At 46.9% G+C, this 18,775-nt stretch overlaps 1 protein-coding gene across 3 annotated transcripts in view; it reads right to left on the bottom strand.

Annotated features, from left to right (window-relative positions):
• The window catches only part of BTBD1 (BTB domain containing 1), a 33,190-nt gene extending 14,701 nt beyond the window's left edge, over positions 1-18,489 (bottom strand). The window contains exons 1-4 of one of the 3 annotated variants that reach the window (XM_036306297.1): positions 17,992-18,489; positions 9,222-9,378; positions 3,411-3,516; positions 2,404-2,601 (exon numbers count right to left, since the gene is read on the bottom strand). In XM_036306297.1, the coding sequence (XP_036162190.1) occupies positions 2,404-2,601; positions 3,411-3,516; positions 9,222-9,378; positions 17,992-18,404 (874 nt within the window). In that variant the 5' untranslated portion in view covers positions 18,405-18,489. The remainder of the gene's footprint in view (positions 1-2,403; positions 2,602-3,410; positions 3,517-9,221; positions 9,379-17,991) is intronic. The other 2 variants (XM_036306295.1, XM_036306296.1) reach the window with 2 other exon arrangements.
• Positions 18,490-18,775: the final 286 nt, after the last annotated feature.

Raw genomic sequence — 18,775 nt, forward strand, 5'->3', positions numbered from 1 at the left:
CGTCCCTCACTAACCCCCCTGCTGGCCTGGTCGTAGGCAGCCATCTTGTGAGGGTGTGAGGATTAATTTGCATATTACCTCTTTATTATATAGGATGGAAAATTGAGGTGGGGGGGGGGGGGTAAATGCAAAATGTGTAATTTCCAAATCTCTAGATAGAAAAGAAAGCATACACCATAGCAAAATAAAGAAAATAAAGGAAACTCTCCATAAAAACATTTTTAGAAATAGAGAGATAATTTGGGAAAATGAATTATTTGACTACTAAAAATATTAAGAAGCCTGTAGGATGGAACAACCTATGCCAGAGAACTGTGGATAAAATACATACAATAGCTACTTCAAGTTAACAGAGAACTGAGGCTGTCAGTGCTTGAGAAGGGAAATATAGTGAGAAGCTCTGTACCTGTCACCACTTTCTCCCCATGGGATATTTGCTGATTTGCTTCATGGGGCATAAGGCCAAGGAGAAACTGGCAACCTAGAAACTATGGCAGGCCTCATTTGACTGAGGAGACAAAAATTGGAATTCAAACCAAATGATTTCATAGAAAGGATCAAATGGAGAGACAAGACCAACATTTTGTGCATAATTTCTGTATTTGCTGATTCCTAAGGTATGCACAAACAAGAGGAATCTGAGACAAAGAAACCAAGCAGAAAGAAGCTGCTAAGAGACTAAAGAGTTACAGAGCCCAGCCAGCATACTCAGTGGTTGCGCATCAACCACGGTTCGATTCCCGGTCAGGGCACATGCCTGAATTGCAGACTCGATCCCCAGTGTGGGGGGTATGCAGGAGGCAGCCAAGAAATGATTCTCTCTCATCATTAATGTTTCCATCTCCCTCTTCCTCTCCCTTCCTCTCTGAAATAAATAAAAAAATATTTTAAAAAAATAGTTACACAGAAATTTCAGGTGTTTTAGAAGCATTATAACCTTGAGCAAAGTACTTAACCACTCTCAAGTTCAGTGGTCTAACCCATAAAACACATACATTTTAAATATATTATAAATATATGTAAAATTTAAGACATATATTCTATCTAATAATAGACAAACATGGTAATTGACCGTACCTTTGCTACACCTCCTATGGGCTAATCAGCGTGATATGCAAAATAACCACCAACAAAGATGGCGGCTAATTTGACTGCAGGCAGAGCGGGACAGCGCCATCCCGCCTGCCCTGCTGCCATCTGGGCCTGCTATCTGCAACCTGGGGCGGCGGGCGTCCATGTGCAACCCAACCCGGGGTGGCCAGGCAGTGGAGCAGCGATCGGCCAGCCCGCTCGGCCTCCATCCGGGCGTCCCGTGTGCAATCCGAACCGGGGCAGCGCCCCAACCCTTGGATGGGCCCTGCCGTGTGCGCAACCTAGGGTGGCGCCCCAACCCCCGGATCGGCCCTGCCGTGTGCGCGACCCAGGGAGGTGGGGTAGGCACCGAGGGATCGGGCCTGCCATCTGCCACCCAGGGAGCGGGCCTAAGCCAACAGGTGGTTATCTCCTGAGGGGTCCCAGACTGTTAGAGGACACAAGTGGGGCTAAAGGACACTCCCCTACCCCCCTCCCTCGCCAGTGCACAAATTTTTGTGCACCGGGCCTCTAGTTTATATAATAAAGGCCTAAGTGACTGTTACAGCTAACAAACAGAACGACCGGTCGCTATGATGCGCACTAACCATCAGGGGGCAGACGCTCAATGGAGGAGCTGCCCCCTGGTGGTCAGTGCGCTCCCACAAGGGGAGTACCACTCAGCCAGAAGCTGGGCTCATGGCTGGTGAGTGCCGCGGCGGTGGTGGGAACCTCTCCCGTCTCTACAGCAGCACTAAGGAACAGCAAGCCGAATGGTAAGGAGCAGCGAGCAGGTGGGTGGTAAGGAGCGAGGAGTCCCGGACGGTGAGAGGCAAGTCAGACATCCCCTGAAGGCTCCTGGACTGCGAGAGGGTGCAGGCCAGGCTGAGGGACCCCCCCACCCCTCGGTGCACCGGGCCTCTAGTAATCTATAATATTATCTTAAAGGACTATTAGGAGAATTACATAAAATTATAAACACAGACATACACACATATATCATGTAACTAGAAGAGTGACCAGTCCTCAGTAATTAATAGCTTATTTTCCTCTCTCACACAGGGAGACTGGCTGACTAACCATTGAAACAGTTTCTAATAGAGTTTGATCACCCGGGCTTGTTTGGCTCAGTGGATAGAGTGCTAGCCTGCAGACTGAAGGGTCCCAGGTTCAACTCTGGTCAAGGGCACATGTCAGGGTTGCGGGCTCAATCCCCAGTGAGGGGGTTTGCAGGAAGCAGCCAATCAATGACTCTTTCTCCCTCTACCTTCCTCTCTGAAATCAATAAAAATATATTTTTAAAAATTAGACTTTGGTCAAGTTATGCCTTACCCGCTGCAAACTCCTCAATGGTCATCAGTGGGAACCGGATCAAGGACAGAGCTTTTCCTAGAACTTTCTGTTTGTTTTCAAAACTCACAGGCAACTGTTGTCTTTGACATTCTGCTTCTGACCATCGTACAATAGCTCCAAAAAGCCGACTTTCTCTAATACTAAGTGTGTCTCTTTCCAGAACTGCGCAGAGTGTGTCTACAGGTAAAAAAACAAACATAAAAATAAATGAGGAATATCTTGCTCTATAACAAAACAATACAGACCAACTTGCTTATATTGTCAAATCTCAATAAAAATAGGTGATACTTAAAACTATAGACTCTATACTTTCTTTTTTTAAATTATATTCTGCAATGATCTATGCATTCATTGTAGATCCAAGTATTTGTTTAACATAATCTGCCTTGCCTTTCCCTTCCTTTACATATGTCTTCACGTGGTACTTCTTGCCTCTCATGCCCTCCCCTCTTCCTTACACAAACAGTCATTATCAGGACCTCCTCTGTCAAGATTTTCCTAACTCTACTCCAGTTTGAGGTAACCTCTTCATGTTTTGAATTTCCATTGTAATTATTTTCTATATATCTAGTTAAAGAAAGGCAAAAAAAAAATCACATTTTGTCCTTTGCCATCTTTTCTATTAATGTCTTAAATCTTAACGTTCACATATTTGTTTCCTTGATTCTCCAATTAGATGATGGTTTTCTTAAGAAAAATTGTATCTTACCTGTCTTTGTAATTCTTTTTTTTTTTTTTACAGGACCCTAGTATAATGTCATGCATATGTGAACAGTCAATGAATATTTATTTGCTTTGACATCTTTTAAAAGGCAATGGGGTACTTAAGACTTTTAGGAATATCTCACCAAAATAAAGTAAAATTTTTAAGGGGTAGAATAAATCATTTGGAAAAAAACACCTAATCAAAAAACAGCTTGTCCCCCAAGGCTGACTGGTAAGGCATTATGTACTTACAGGTAAAATTTAATTCCATGTGAACTTACCTATATCGATATCAGTAAATCCTTCCGCACTTATCGCATCCATCGTGCTTTTGTCTATTGTATCTAGACAAAGACTAGCAAGCTGAGGCTCATCAAATAGTCGCGCCTAAACACATAAAACCACAATTATTTTGTTTCCATAATTTCTTTATCTTCAGGCTGTGCATATTCAAAGTTAATACTATAAACAGTTGTAATTGCTGATTATGTAAAAACACCTACTTAAAATATAGTTACATCTATATATTCTTAAAACTTTTCATTCCACAATTAGAAATGAAAAGCTAAAAGAACAAGTGTCTTGCTGAGATAACAAATTCACATCACCACTACCAGCCCTGTTATCTATATTTTCATATGCTTATGTATACACTGCCTACTTTCTTATGCACTACTTATTTTAATCCTTAATGAACGCCCTATGCCACATAAGGGAGACATTTTTATCCCATCTGCCAGATGAGGACACAGAGGCTCAGAGGGGTGTTCTGACTTGCCTTATAAATATGAAGCTAGTTATGTTGCAAAGCTAATATGTAAAGCCACATTTTTAAAAAAATATTTTTTATTGATTTCAGAGAAGGAGAAAGAGGGAGAAAGAGATAGAAACATTAATGATGAGAGTGAGTCACTGATTGCCTGCCTCCTGCACGCCGCCCACTGGGGATCGAGCCCGCAACGTGGGCATGTGCCCTTGACAGAATCGAACCTGGGACCCTTCAGTCTGCAGGCTGACACTCTATCCACTGAGCCAAACCAGCTAGGGCTAAAGCCACATTTTTTATGATCTTTTCACTAAACAATAATATCAACTTTGGTCAAGCATACTGGTACAAACAGACCAGATTTTTTTCCCCTTTTCTCGTTTTGATTAGTGGAAGAGAATAAAGTACAAGAATTTTAGAGCATGGAAGCTCTGGGAACCTGAGTGGGGCCAAGGGGTCAATGGGGAAGGGAATGGGGACATCTGTAATAGTTTCAACAATAAAGAAACAACAACATACCTAACAACAGAAGAGCAAGTAAATGAACTGACATACTTTAATGATGGAATTTATACGAGAATGAAAAGCTACAACTTCTCATAACAATATGACTGAATCCCACAAACTTAATGATAAAAGAAGCCACAATATATATTGAACAAAACAGTAGAGACTGCATGATTCCAGCAAAGCTAATCTAGTCTTTAAGAAGTCAGAAGTTGCCCTAGTTGGCTCAGTGGCTAGAGTGTCGGCCTGCGGACTAAAGGGTCCTGGGTTCAATTCTGGTCAAGGGCACATGCCCGGCGTTGTGGGCTTGATCCCCAGTGGGAGGCATGCAGGAGGCAGCCAATGAGTGATTCTCTCTCATCATTGATGTTTCTCTCCCTTTCCCTTCCTCTCTGAAATCAATAAAAATATACTTAAAAAAAAGTCAGAAGTCAAGATTTATCAGGATGTGTTTTATCAGGATGCATATTATACATTTTTTTTAAAGTTAAAAAGCTGGAGGGACAGGGAGTGAAATCTAAACTCAAGTGATATTTTTAAAAGCCGTAACACTGAAAAAGGACATGTGATGATTGTATGCCAGTCTTTCATCCTGACCTAGCGTCAGCTGTTTAATTGAACAGCATGGACAAACACCAGATGCTCAGAGGTGCTCATGCTGGATGATGCAGAAACCTGCTGAGAAGTCTGCCAATTAGTTAGCCACACCATAAATGACACCATTATTTGGTGTAGCTGATGACTCTTCATTTAATTTTAAAGTAAAATTCATTTTCAAAGGATTCAATAACTCAGATGCTACTGAACAAATGAATCACATCTCTAAACTAAAAAGTTACCTGTGTTGCCCTGACCAATTTGGCTCAGCGGATAGAGCGTCAGCCTGTGGACTAAAGGGTCCCAGGTTCGATTCGGGTCAAGGGCACATCCCCAGTAGGGGGCGTGCAAGAGGCAGCTGATCAATGTTTCTCTCTCATCGATGTTTCTAGCTCTCTATCCCTCTCCCCTCCTCTCTGTAAAAAAATCAATAAAATATATCTTTAAAAAAAAGTTATCTGTGTTTTAAGGGGCAGAAATGAATACATTAAACACACTGGCTTAAATCTTAAATGTATCTCTAATATATGATTCATAATTTTATTTACAGTGGGGCCTTGACTTACGAGTGTCCCGACTAACGAGTTTTTCCGAGATACGAGCTGTCTCTCGGCCGATTTTATGCTTTGAGTTGCGAGCTAAAATTCGGGTTACATATGAGCCAGCTTCAGATACCCCACCGCTAGTTGGCGCAGCGAACGTCACAGTGATTTGACATACGAGTAATTTGAGTTATGAGCTCCATCACGGAATGAATTAAACTCCTAAGTCAAGGCCCCACTGTATATAAATATAAACATATATTTTTAATCAGTAGAACATTTCTTGAAGTTATAGAATATTCAAATATGTTTATAAATCTTCTTCTTAGATTATATACCAAGTCTGTTTACATTAATTTGCTTCGTCGAAGTTTTAATAAATTTTAGCCCTAAATAGAAACACAAATATGTATAATAAAATAAATTGTGTATATATGTCTACATACATGGGATGATAATGTCTACCTTATGTAACCTAGAGGGTTCATTAATGATCAAAATAAGTAATGTATTAGAAAGGAGGCTATGTATATTACATATACGTGTATGTTTATACATAAGGGGGGGTGTCTGGCCCATCTATATATATAAAAGCCTAATATGCTAAGTGTCCTACCAATCAGTAGACCATTTGGTCGACCACTTGACCAGTCACTATGATGCGCACTGACCACGAGGGGGCAGATGTTCCAACTGGTAGGTAGGTTAGTTTGCTGCTGGGGTCCGGCCAATCGGGACTGGGCGAGTGGGCCGGACATGCCCTGGAGCCCTCCTGCGGCCCCAATCGGCCTGATCGGGATTGGGCAAGACAGCCCCGAATTTGTGCAGCAGGCCTCTAGTTTTATAATAAATTACATGCATCATAACTCTTACCCTTAAACACATCAGTGTGTATTTCCTAAGAATAGGGATATCCTGTTATTAGTGCTAACTTTGGTAAATAACAATACAATATTTTTATCCTACTACCTGTATTCATTTTTTGTCAACTGACCCAGTATCTTTTTTTACAACACTTTTCCTTCTAGTGTCGAATCCTGCCTTAGGATCACAGTTCATGTATTTAAAAATATATAAAAAAAACACAGTACATTTTTAACAATTAAAATTCTAATATGAGCAAATATTTTAAATGGCGAACTCAACTGTATTTTCAGTGTTCATGTAAAAATTCATCTTTCACTCTAGGAAAAACAAGTTTTTGTAAAAATTACTTTAACTAGAATAGCAATACTTCAGCCACTCAGATTATACAGGCAGCATCAATTTCCTAGGGAATCCATTACTGCTACTTAAGAGTCTGGCATGATCTCTGGTAAACATCACTGTGATCCTATCACTTCATCATAAGTGTTTTCCCTGTGCAAACCATGCTGGCACAGTACACTGGCCCTTTGTGTTGGAGCGAAGCTGGGTCTTTTCCAGTAAATGAACCGGCTCAGTTCAAATGACTCACTTGGCAGGAACAAGAGGCTCACATGACAGTTTGCTGGATAATTCACATGACCCCACCAATGAAAAATGTGGGTAACATTGGGCTCTCAGACAAACAAGGCACTGAAAAGTCCCTTTTCTGTCCTGCGGCAATCTTGGTCAGCCCTTGCTGCTCAAAGTGTGGTCCAGAGACACTAGCATCATCCGGAAGCTGTTAGAAACACAGGCTCTCAGGCCCCACCTCTGAGAGTCTGCTGAAAATAAATGCAATTTACTTCCTAGTGTACTTACTGAACTAGCAAGTCTGTTTTAATTATCAAAGTTTAATTGATTGGTTTCTGAACTTTATGATTGAAGTTTTAAAATAAAGAAGTTAAGTGATCATCTCTACACATAAAAACCTTTGGACCCGCCAAAACCGGTTTGGCTCAGTGGATAGAGCATTGACCTGCGGACTCAAGGGTCCCGGGTTCGATTCCGGTCAAGGGCATGTACCTGGGTTGCTGGCACATCCCCAGTAGGAGATGTGCAGGAGGCAGCTGATCGATGTTTCTCTCTCATCGATGTTTCTAACTCTCTCTCTCCCTTCCTCTCTGTAAAAAATCAATAAAATATATTAAAAAAGAAAAAAAAAAGACTGAAATCTCTTAAAAAAAAACACAAAAAACACAAACCTTTGGACCCAACAAAAATTTAGATGTCCAAAAAACTCTCTCACCCACAGCTGGAGCCACGCCGGACCCTAATCCCAACCCCAGTCCTGAAGAGCTACATAACTTTGAGTCACAGCACCCTATACTCACGATAAGGCTTCAGTTTCTTTCCTTCTCTCTTTTTCTTAAATGTTTTTATTTTTATTGGTTTCAGAGAGGAAGAGAGGGAAAGAGAGATAGAAACATCAATGATAAGAGAATCATTGATTGGCTGCCTCCTGCACACCCCCTACTGGGGGTCGAGCCCACAACCCGGGCATGTGCCCTTGACTGGAATCGAACCTGGGACCCTTCAGTCCACAGGCCGACACTCTACCCACTGAGCCAAACCAGCTAGGGAGGCTTCAGTTTCTTTACCTATATGTTACTGTATTAACTCTAATTGCTTTTCTATTGTGAAATCATATAAATCTGCTATATTTCCCTGAATGGTAATATAAGAACAATTACATATACTTTAAGATAATGATCTAGAGCCCAGTGGGTGTGGCTCATGGTTGAGCATTGACCTATGAAACAGAAGGTCAAGATTTAATTCCTGGTCAGGCCATAAGCCCCATTGTGAGCTCGATCCCCATTGTGGGGCATGCAGGAGGCAGCCGATCAATGATTCTCTCTCATCATTGATGTTTCTATCTCTCTCTCCCTCTCTGAAATCAATAAAAATATATTTTTAAAAATAATGATCTAGAACTAATTCATCAGGGAATACTAAATATTCATACAGTCAAACCTCGTTTTTCAAACCTCTCCCATCTCAAACAATTCAGTTCTCAACCAAGTTGTTCAGACAAAAATGTCTCAGTTGTCGACCAAAACTTCAGTTTTTGACCTGACAACCCTTTCATGCTGATACCTCAGCAGGACAAAAAGCGTCTAGCAGGCAACAAGCAAAGGAGAGAATGCTTTCGTTTGCTGGCGATTAGCACAATCTTAAAACATAAAGAGGCCATCCAGAGTGCTAATGTTGCTAAGGGTGTGAAAATGCTCACAAAACAACAATCACAGGCACTTCAATAGCTAGAAAAACTGTTGTTGATTGGGTAAATGAAAAGCAGTGCATTTCTGAGGCAGTGATCGATGAAAAATTCCTTTAAGGCTGTGGTTGGATAAATTTAAAAAGTGTTTACTTATAAACTAGAGGCCCAGTGCACAAAATTCATGCAAGGGGCTCAGCCCTTGAAGCCCTGGCTGCCTCGGCCCTCGCAGCCTTGGCTTGGTCTGGAAGGTCATCTGGACGGTCATTCTGCTGCTCGGTCTAATTAGCATATTAGCTCTTTATTATATAGGATTAAACAGCACATTAGACATGTACTGTATATAAGAAAGGTTGAAACGGAATCATCTGGGAGCCTGGAACGGATTAATTCAATTTACATTTTTTCTAACGGGGAAAAATGATTCTGTTTTTGAACAAATCGCTTCTCAAACAGCCTCCTGAAATGAATTCAGTATGAGAAACGAGGTTCCACTGTATCGTTACACTCAATTTTTCAAGCTCCAATGGTACATCCCTTAGTCACGTGGACTTACCTGAGTAAGTAACATAAAGGCATTATCTGCTCTAAGGTGTTTGGTGAGAAATTCCACGCAGTGTGCTTCCAAGGCTGGGACTGCGTATTTCTTAGCAGTATACAGAGTGGTCATAACTGTTTCCGGGCCAATTTGAACTTCGTCTGAATACAGAAATCTGGAAAGCAAGGGGAAATTGCAGAGCTGGTCAGTAAGGCTTTCGATAAGCAATCCACCAACCTTAAACCTCTGAGGAATAGGTTTAAAAGACGATGAGCAAACTGGAAACCTGAAACGTGCATCAGACTTTACAGGGCTACAGGGCCCCTGCACACACAGCGTCTTCTTTATTCTTACCCAATCCTGAGAGGCAGGGTGTCTCCCCAAATCCTGAGACAGACCCCTATCTCTAAGCCAAATTTTTCAGTTAACACCTCATAGCAGCTTTGGGTGATGTGATTCACTTATTCCTCCTTCATCAAAGTGTGTTCACTTAAGCAAATCTACAGAGAGCGGAAGTTCACATCTCTAAATGTCAAAACATTCGTTTCCAGATTGTGGTGTTTTCTTATTCTGGGCATCTTCTAACCTTTCCTTTTTATCCCAGAGTTAGCATTATGACCAAGACTAGAGTCCTGGGGCTTTGGAGGAATAAAACAATTTAATAATATCTTAAATATTGCTAGGTGCTGGTGGATATTTAGATCCAATTTCCTCTCAAAATACAATCAGACCAATACTGCCTTCCTCCCAGTTTGCTGCCTGTAAAGGCTAGGTCACTAAATAAATCAGCTATAGCCCTAGCCGATTTGGCTCAGTGGATAGAACGTCGGCCCTCAGACTGAAGGGTCCTGGGTTCAATTCTGGTCAAGGGCACACACCTTGGTTGAAGGCTCGATCCGATCCCTGGCCCTGGTCAGGGCACATGCAGAAGGCAAACAATAGATTATGTCTCTCTCACATCGGTTTCTCTCTCTCCCTTCCAGTCTCTCTAAAAAAAACACAAAACAAAAACAAACAAAAAAACAATGAAAAAATATCCTCGGGTGAGGATTAACAAAAATAAAAAAATGACGTAAAATCGGCTCTAGAGAACTGAGGATAAATGTAAGAGTCTCAGGGAAGGCCTGGTGGTTCTTGCTGAGGCTATCTGAGCTTCTACATTTGAACTTCCGGCCCCCTCTGTTGCTCCTCAGAGAGCCCCGTGCTGACTGTCAGTTCTCAGCTACACTCAGAATAGCTGGGGCTGCTGGGGGAGAATGGCATTCAGAACTAGTGTTTCACTGGAGTGACACTAAAGGCTTACAACACTTACTAGACCTGTACTCCCCAGACCCAAGTCATAAATCATGTGTTTAAGAAACCCATCCTTTCAGAGCAGTCTATTACCGTGAAGGCGTGAGGAAAGTTGTTCTATTTCATGTCCCTGTCCCCTCTACCTTTCAATTTCCTCTACTTTTATTCCTGTGGCCGTAATCACCACCCAAGATGAAACCCTCGCCAGGTCCATCCCCTAACTTCTCACCCTAACCAAATGTTGGCATTTCTCTAATAATACCACATCCTTATAACAGAGAGTGGAGGCTGTTCATTCTCATGCTCCCCTATATCTCAAGTTCAAAAGTGAAAGTTGCTGTTTTTCAGGATTACACTGTTTCCAAAGCCTCCTTGTAGAGACTCAAGTCAGTCATCCGTATAGCCATCGTAAGACTCACCTAACGTCACTGCCACACTCTGGGATGAGGACGGGAATTAAAAACCAAGCAAGGCACAGCCACTCACAGCCAGGGACAAAGAGACGGATAAAAAAAGAGGAAATTAGCCCTAGTCCATTTGCTCAGTGGATAGAGCGTTAGCCTGTGGACTGAAGGGTCTCAGATTTGATTCCGGTCTAGGGCACATGCCCAAGTTGTGGGTTCGATCCCCAGTGGAGGGCGTGCAGGAGGAAGCCCAATCAATGATTCTCTCTCATCACTGATGTTTCTATCTCTCTCTCCCTCTCCCTTCCTCTCTGAAATCAATAAAAATATGTTAAAAAAAAAAAAAAAAAGATAACATTCTATCCTAAGCTCCTTGTCTATGGGTTCCTATTGGGGGGGTGGGGCAGTAGGGGTGGTGGCAGGGTTCCATCCAGCTTGTCACCCCCTAACCACCCCCGACATGCAGACCTCCCTTCTCTGAGCGCCACTGCTCATGACACAGATCCGCCGGGACAAGCTAAGGAACTGGCCAACTGCATGTGGATTTCCTCTTCCCAGGACTTTTTTAAAAAGCAAGTCACGCACACACACAAAAAAAGCAAATCACTGCTCGGCCTTCCCTGTAATGCCAGAACCCATCAATTGAGAGAACCTTCATGACTGGTCCAAAAGGATAAGAAACAGGCGGACCAGACTGGAACCAAACGACAGCTCGGATCCAACCCCACTTGAGTGAATCCCCAACTGATCCACTGAGCAAAAATATGTGATCGTTATTTTAAGCCCCTAAGTTTTGGGGTACTTTATAGAGTTACTGAGACAAAAGCTGGCTAACATACAATAAAAGCCCAGCGACCATAATGGCGTAACAACCGGAACGACCAGTCGCTATGAGATGCATTGACCAACTCTTGGTCCGTCCGTCCGCCCCCCCCACCTCCCGCCCACAGGCTCCAATTGCCAGATGGCAAACAGGGAACCACAGGGAACCGGGGTATGTGGCTGCGGGTCGGGAATGAGGACTGGTGAGGGGAACCGGGTGGGTGGCGGCAGTGGGGAGAGACTGGGGACTGGCGAGCGCGAAAGGAAGAAGAGAGTGAAGACAAGATCCTGAAGAAGAGCTACCCCAGGTCTCCTTCCAGCCACCACTCCATTTTTCTGTTCCTCTTTGCAACAAAACTCCTTGAGAGGATTATTTATCTAGATGTCAACAGTTTCTCACCTCCCATATTCTCCCCAATCCACTCTACTCAGTTTGCTGCGACCATTCTTGCCAGGGTTCTCAACGGCCTCCATTTCGTCAAAATCAGAAATCAATTCAATGTCTTCATCTTGCCCAATTCTCAGCAGCATTTAACATAGTTGCCAATTCCTTCTTTATTGGAAACTTTCTTTTTGTTTGTTTTATTTTGTTAATCCTCACCTGAGGGTATTTTTCCATTGAATTTTAGAGAGAGTGGGAGGGGGAGAGACATAGAGATCGAGAAACATTGATTGGTTGCCTCATGCACATGCCCTGACCAGGGTGGGGATCAAACCTGCAACCGAGGTATGTGCCCTTGATCGGGAATCGAACCCGGGACCCTTCAGTCCACAGGTTGCCGATCTATCCCGAGCCAAACCGGCTAGGGCTATTGGAAACTTTCTTGAACTCAAGATACCACCTCCTTGCCTCCCTTCTCGTTCCGCTGACAGCTGTCCCTCAGTCTCATTTTATGCTCCTGAGCCCCTGCTGCACCCCCGCAGGCTGGAGACCCCAGGCTCACCCTGTGCCTCTTTCCTCCTAACAGTCTACATTCCCTGCCTAGGAAGTCTCATTTGTTCTCAGGGTTTCACTCTTAACTTTCGAATTTGTGCTCAGGAAGAAGCTCTTCCTTAAATTCCAGGTTCATATTTCTGTATACTCTTACATCCCTCCTTGGAAGTCTTAGAAAGTTTATTGATTCTACCTTCCATATCTATGCAGGCCCTAGCTGGTTTGGCTCAGTGGAAAGATAGAGTGTCAGCCTGCGGACTGAAGGGTCCCGGGTGCGATTCTGGTCAGGAGCACATGCCTGGGTTGTGGGCTCGATCCCCAGTGTAGGATGTGCAGGAGGCGGCCGATTCATGATTCTCTCTCATCATTGATGTTTCTATTTCTATCCCTCTCTGAAATCAATAAAAATATATATATTTTAAATATCTATGCAGAATTTGACCGCTTCTCATCAGATCCATCCATCTCTACCACCCTGGTAGGGCCCACCATCATCTCTTGCCTGGACTACTGCAGAAGCCTCTTCATTCAACTCCCTGATGCCCATCTGACACCTCTCTGGTCTAATTTAATTTCTAAGCAGCTGCCAGAGTGAGTTTCTAAAAATGTAAATCAGATCAGAGCACTCCCTCTCTCAAAGCTTTTCACCACACACCAGATGAAACTCAAAGTCCGCGCACAGGCTCGGCGGCCCCGCAGGTCCTGGCCGGCCATCTTTTTCACCTCACCTCCCACCACTTTCCCTGTTGTTCATTCTGCTCAAATCGCACTGCTTCACTCTTGCTGCTCCTCCAACAGGAGACATTTAGGGCTTTCCCTTGCTTGGCAAGCTCCTTCCCTAGTGGCTTGGTCACTTTTTCTTCAAAACACTTATTAGTGGTTGACATGTGTCTTTGTTTCTCCCTAGTGAAGTGTACAAGCTCCACGAGGGCAGGACTTTTGCTTGCTCGCTGCTGTATCCCACATCTAAAACAGTGACCGGCCCAGGGCAGGCACACAGTATTTCCCAAATGAACAACTGAAAAACATCACTGACACAGGTCAGGCAGATCAAACTGAGCAGTTTCTTCAAGTGCTTCAAACTCAAGTTCCAAAGCCTTCAATGTTAACTAATTCAAGCTGTAAACATAATTAAAAAGTGTGCTCAAGCTAACCTGCTGGCCAGGGCGAGGGGCCATGGGCACTTGGCTGGCTGGCCCGGCCCCCTGGTCGAACTCCCGGTCAAAGGAACAATTTGCATATTAGGCTTTTATTATATAGGACCAGAGGCTCGGTGCACAAAAATTTGTGCACTGTGGGGGCTGTCCCTCAGCCCGGTCTGTGCCCTCTCACAGTCCGGGAGTCCTCAGGAGATGTCCTACTGACAGTTTAGCCGCAGTCTGGCCTCCCTCAGCAGGAGGTGACCAGGCCAGCCAATCAAGGGACAACACTCCCATCACCCCGCCGCTACTGCCTGGCCTCCCTCTGCAGGAGGCAACCGGACGGGCTGATCAGGGGATGGTGCCAGCCCCCCCCATCACCGTTCCCTCCCTCTGCCCGCTGGCATGTGCCTGGGCTGGCCTGGTCCCTCAGTCCGGCCTATGCCCTCTTGCAGTCTGGGACCCCTCAGAGGATGTCCACCTGCTGGCTTAGGCCCGCTCCCTGGGGGATCGGGCCCAAGCTGGCAGTCAGACATCCCTCTGGCAGCCCGGCAGCCCTCGGGGGATGTCCACTTACGAGCAGGGAGCAGACTTAAGCTGCAGTCGGACATCCTTAGTGCTGCTGAGGAGGTGGGAGAGGCTCCTACCACCACTGCTGTGCTGGCAGCCATTAGCCTGGCTTGTGGCTGAGCAGAGCTCCCCTTGTGGGAGCGCACTGACCACCAGGGGACAGCTCCTGTATTGAGCATCTGCCCCCTGGTGGTCAGTGTGTGTCATAGTGACCAGACATTCCCAGTCATTCTGCTGTTAGGGTCAATTTGCATATTACCCTTTTATTATATAGGATTATTATATAGGATACTTTACACGTTAATGTTATTACCTAGTCTTCATTAAGTATTATATGGTAGCTGCACTAGTTTTGTTAAATGAACCTATTAGCTAAGCATTCCCTCCAGTTGACTACTTCCTCAGTACTCTAAATAATCCTGCTGTAAATATTTCAGTACAGAACATCTTTTCAGCACTTGAATACTTCCTTGGTGTGGGAGAAGAATCTACAGTGCCAAACTTTTACCACCAGCTTTGCCCAAGAGGGTTCCTCCAATGTTGTATTTTTAAAATTTGGGGGTTTATGGGAGGTTGGGTGAAAAAAGTGACGGGATTAAAAAGTACAGCTGGTTTGGCTCAGTGGATAGAGTGTTGGCTTGCGGAACAAAGGGTCCCGGATTCAATTCCGGTCAAGGGTGCTACCTCGGTTTCAGGCTCCTCCCCAGCTGGCCAGGGGCCCTGTTCAGAGCACCCAGGGCCCATGCAAGAGACAACCAATCAATGTGTTTCTCTCACATCAATATTTCTCTCTGTCTTCCCCTCTCTCTAAAAATCGACAGAAAAATATCCTCAGTTGAGGATTAAAAATAAGTTAAAAATAAAAAAGTACAGATTGGCAGTTACAAAATAATCACAGGGCTGTAAAGCACAGCACAGGGAATCCTATATAATAAAAGTGTAATATGCAAATCGACCGAACAGTGGAATGACCAGTCGGTGGGGGGCGGGGCTAGTGAGCAGGCGGTGCCAGGCCAGCCCAGGCACATGCCAGCAGGCAGAGGGAGGGAACGGTGATGGGGGGGGCTGGCACCATCCCCTGATCAGCCCGTCCGGTTGCCTCCTGCAGAGGGAGGCCAGGCAGTAGCGGCGGGATGATGGGAGTGTTGTCCCTTGATTGGCTGGCCTGGTCACCTCCTGCTGAGGGAGGCCAGACTGCGGCTAAACTGTCAGTAGCACATCTCCTGAGGACTCCCGGACTGTGAGAGGGCACAGACTGGGCTGAGGGACAGCCCCCACAGTGCACGAATTTTCATGCAGCGGGACTCTAGTTCTATATAATAAAAGCCTAATATGCCAAGTGTCTGGTCGTCTGTTCAACCAATCAAAGTGTAATATGCTAAGATATGCTAAGGCCGCTCAACCGCTCGCTATGACATGCACTGACCACCAGGGGGCAGATGCTCCAACTGGTAGGTTAGCTTGTTGCTGGGGTCTGGCCAATCGAGACTGAGCAGATGGGCCAGACACACCCTGGAGCCCTCTCATGGTCCCTCCCGAGCTGGCCAACCTCCCACGTCCCTCCCTAGCCCCAACTGTGCACTGGTGGGGTCCCTCGGCCTGGCCTGCGCCCTCCCTCTCACAATCCGGGACCCCTCAGGGGGGCACATTGACTGTCAGGTAGTTCCATCTATATAATCAAAGCCTAAGCGACTGTTACAGCAGAACAACTGGAACAACCAATCACAAGGATGCTCCCTGACCACCAGGGGGCAGATGCTCAATGCAGGAGCTGCCCCTTGCGGTCAGTGCGCTCCCACAGGGGGAACACCACTCAGCCAGAAGCTGGGCTCACGGCTGACGAGAGTAGCAGCGGTGGTGGGAGCCTCTCCCGCCTCCACAGCAGCGCTAAGGAGCAGCGAGCTGAGCAGTAAGGAGCGAGGGGACCAGGACTGTGAGAGGGCGCAGGCCGGGCTGAGGGACCCCCCCTCCCCTCCAGTGCACGAATTTCGTGCACCAGGCCTCTAGGATAGACAATAATATTGTAATAACTATGTATGGTGCCAGGTGGGTACTAGAGTTATCCTGGGATCATTTCACAAATTATATAATTGTCTAACCACTACGCTGTACACCTGAAACGAAGATAATATTGAATGTCAACTGTAATTGAAAAATAAAGTGTTTGAAAAATTAAAATTTGGGGGTTTAATAGGCAAAGTACTTCACTTCTAGTGTGCGCTTCTTTAATTACTAACGAAGTTAAGCGTTCTTTGCTAATTAGTTGTGTTGTTTTTCTTCCCCTAAGTCATCTATCCTGTCCTTTACCCATTGACATCGATATCTTCCTGATTGGGTTGTGCGCCTTCGGGACTATCCATCTGTCTTGGAACTATAAATGTAATTGAACCTAGTTACAAAAAACGAAGAAAAGAAGAAAACAGAAGGGAGTATCACTTCTCGCCGCTCCAGCACAACTTTGCCTGGGTACCACGCAAGACTCACAACTCACGGGACTCGGGCAGCCAAAGCCAGCTCGACATCAGGAAACCCATCTGGTCCCAGGCGTGGGCTCGCCCTGCCACCTCCGGCCAGTGACTTGCCTGCGCTGGACCTCCGCCCCCTTTGTAAAACGGTGCCAAAGCAATCCCTATACCTCCCTCCTTGTCAAGAAAAGATCAATACTGCCACACTAGCAGCTCCCTTCCATTACACAGAATTAACCAGAAGTCACTCCAACTAACCTCCAACAAGACAAGAGCAAATAACGATGCCTTTTTTTTTTTTTTTTTAATTTTTACGGAGAAGAAGGAAGAGGGATAGAGAGTTAGAAACATCGATGAGAGAGAAACATCGATCAGCCACCTCCTGTACACCTCCCACTGGGGATGTGCCCGCAACCAAGGTACATTCCCTTGACCGGAATCGAACCCGGGCCCCTTCAGTCCGCAGGCCGACGCTCTATCCACTGAGCCAAACCGGTTAGGGCCTCAGTGGTTCTCAACCTTCCTAATGCCGCGACCCTTTAATACAGTTCCTCATGTTGTGGTGACCCCCAATTTCATTGTTACACATTGAACATAATGAAAGCATCGTGATTCATCACAAAAACAATATGGATTTATATATGTGTTTTCCGATGGTCTTAGGCGACCCCTGTGAAAGGGTCATTCGACCCCCAAAGGGGTCGCGACCCACAGGTTGAGAACCGCTGAGTTAGTGCAAACCGATGCCTTCTCAAGCCAACGTGACCTCGTCTGCAGCAACGCACCTGGGCAGGTGAGCGCCGCGGACTTCCTTGGGCGCTCGCTCCGCGGGGTCCTGACCACGAGCACTTAGCGCTAAGGAGGAAGGGGTCGGGGTTTTTTGTTGGAAAAGAAAAAAAAATGGCCATGTAGTCGGGATCGAGCAAGCCTTTCCACCAGTCGCCTCCCTACAACCCAGACACGGAACCAGGCACAGGGGCCGTCGGGACAACGCGCGGCTGGAACGCGAGACGAGGGCGCCTTTCAACGTCGAGGCCCCCGCCGATAGGCTCGGCCCCCGAAGGCCCCGATCGCGCCGACGGGCCGGACGGCGCCCTTCCCGCGTCCCCAAGCCGGGCGGGGGGCCCGGCCAAGGTCACCCCTGGGCCGCGGACCGCTCACCTCAGCAGCGCCAGGAAGGCGGCGGGCTCCACGTCGGGCAGCTCGATCTCGGCGGACGTGGTGGCCATGCCGCCGTTGAACATGGCGTCGAAGACGGCGCTGCCGGCCGCCAGCACGAAGCGGTGAGCGGGGATGCGCTGGGGGCCCCCGGCGGCGGCGGCGGCGCCGGCGCGGCCCTTGCCCAGCACGAAGCGCACGTCGCTCAGCAGCTCCGAGTTGAAGAGGAAGGCGAAGCGCTCCTTGAGCGACGCCTTGGTCGCCTGCCAGTTGTACAGCGGCTCCCGCTGCAGGGGGAGCAGGGGCCCCAGCGCCGACGACGCTGGCGGCGACGGCGGCGGCGGCCCCGCGGCGCTCGCCTCCGCCTCGGACCCCGGGCCCTGCTCGCCCGGATCGGCCGGCCCGAGCGAAGCCATCGTCCCGCGGCGCCGCTGCCCCGGCTACGGAGAGCGCTCCCGCCGCCGCCTCCGGACTCCGCGGAGCCGCCCACCGGCCCCGCCCCCAACGCTTCCGGGAAGGCGCTTCCGGGACGCGCGCCCCCGCCGGCTGGGGAGCGCGCACGCGCGGGCCCGGCCCCAGGCGCCGCCGTTCATCTGGGCGCGCGCCGCTCGGCCTCTGCCCGCCCTTGGGCCCGATTCGCCGGCCGCCGCGTCCGCCCGAGTGGACCTGGGCCGGGTCCCAGGGCGGTTCCTCGGGGAGCTTCTCGCCTGGCAGGGGAGGGGTCGGAGGGCGAGGCCAAGGCAGACGCCTCTGCCCCCTGTGCACCTGCCCGCCGACCTCCCCTAAC

The sequence above is a fragment of the Myotis myotis genome, unplaced genomic scaffold (genome assembly GCF_014108235.1).
Source record: "Myotis myotis isolate mMyoMyo1 unplaced genomic scaffold, mMyoMyo1.p scaffold_m19_p_40, whole genome shotgun sequence".
In the NCBI taxonomy this organism is placed as follows: domain Eukaryota; kingdom Metazoa; phylum Chordata; class Mammalia; order Chiroptera; family Vespertilionidae; genus Myotis; species Myotis myotis.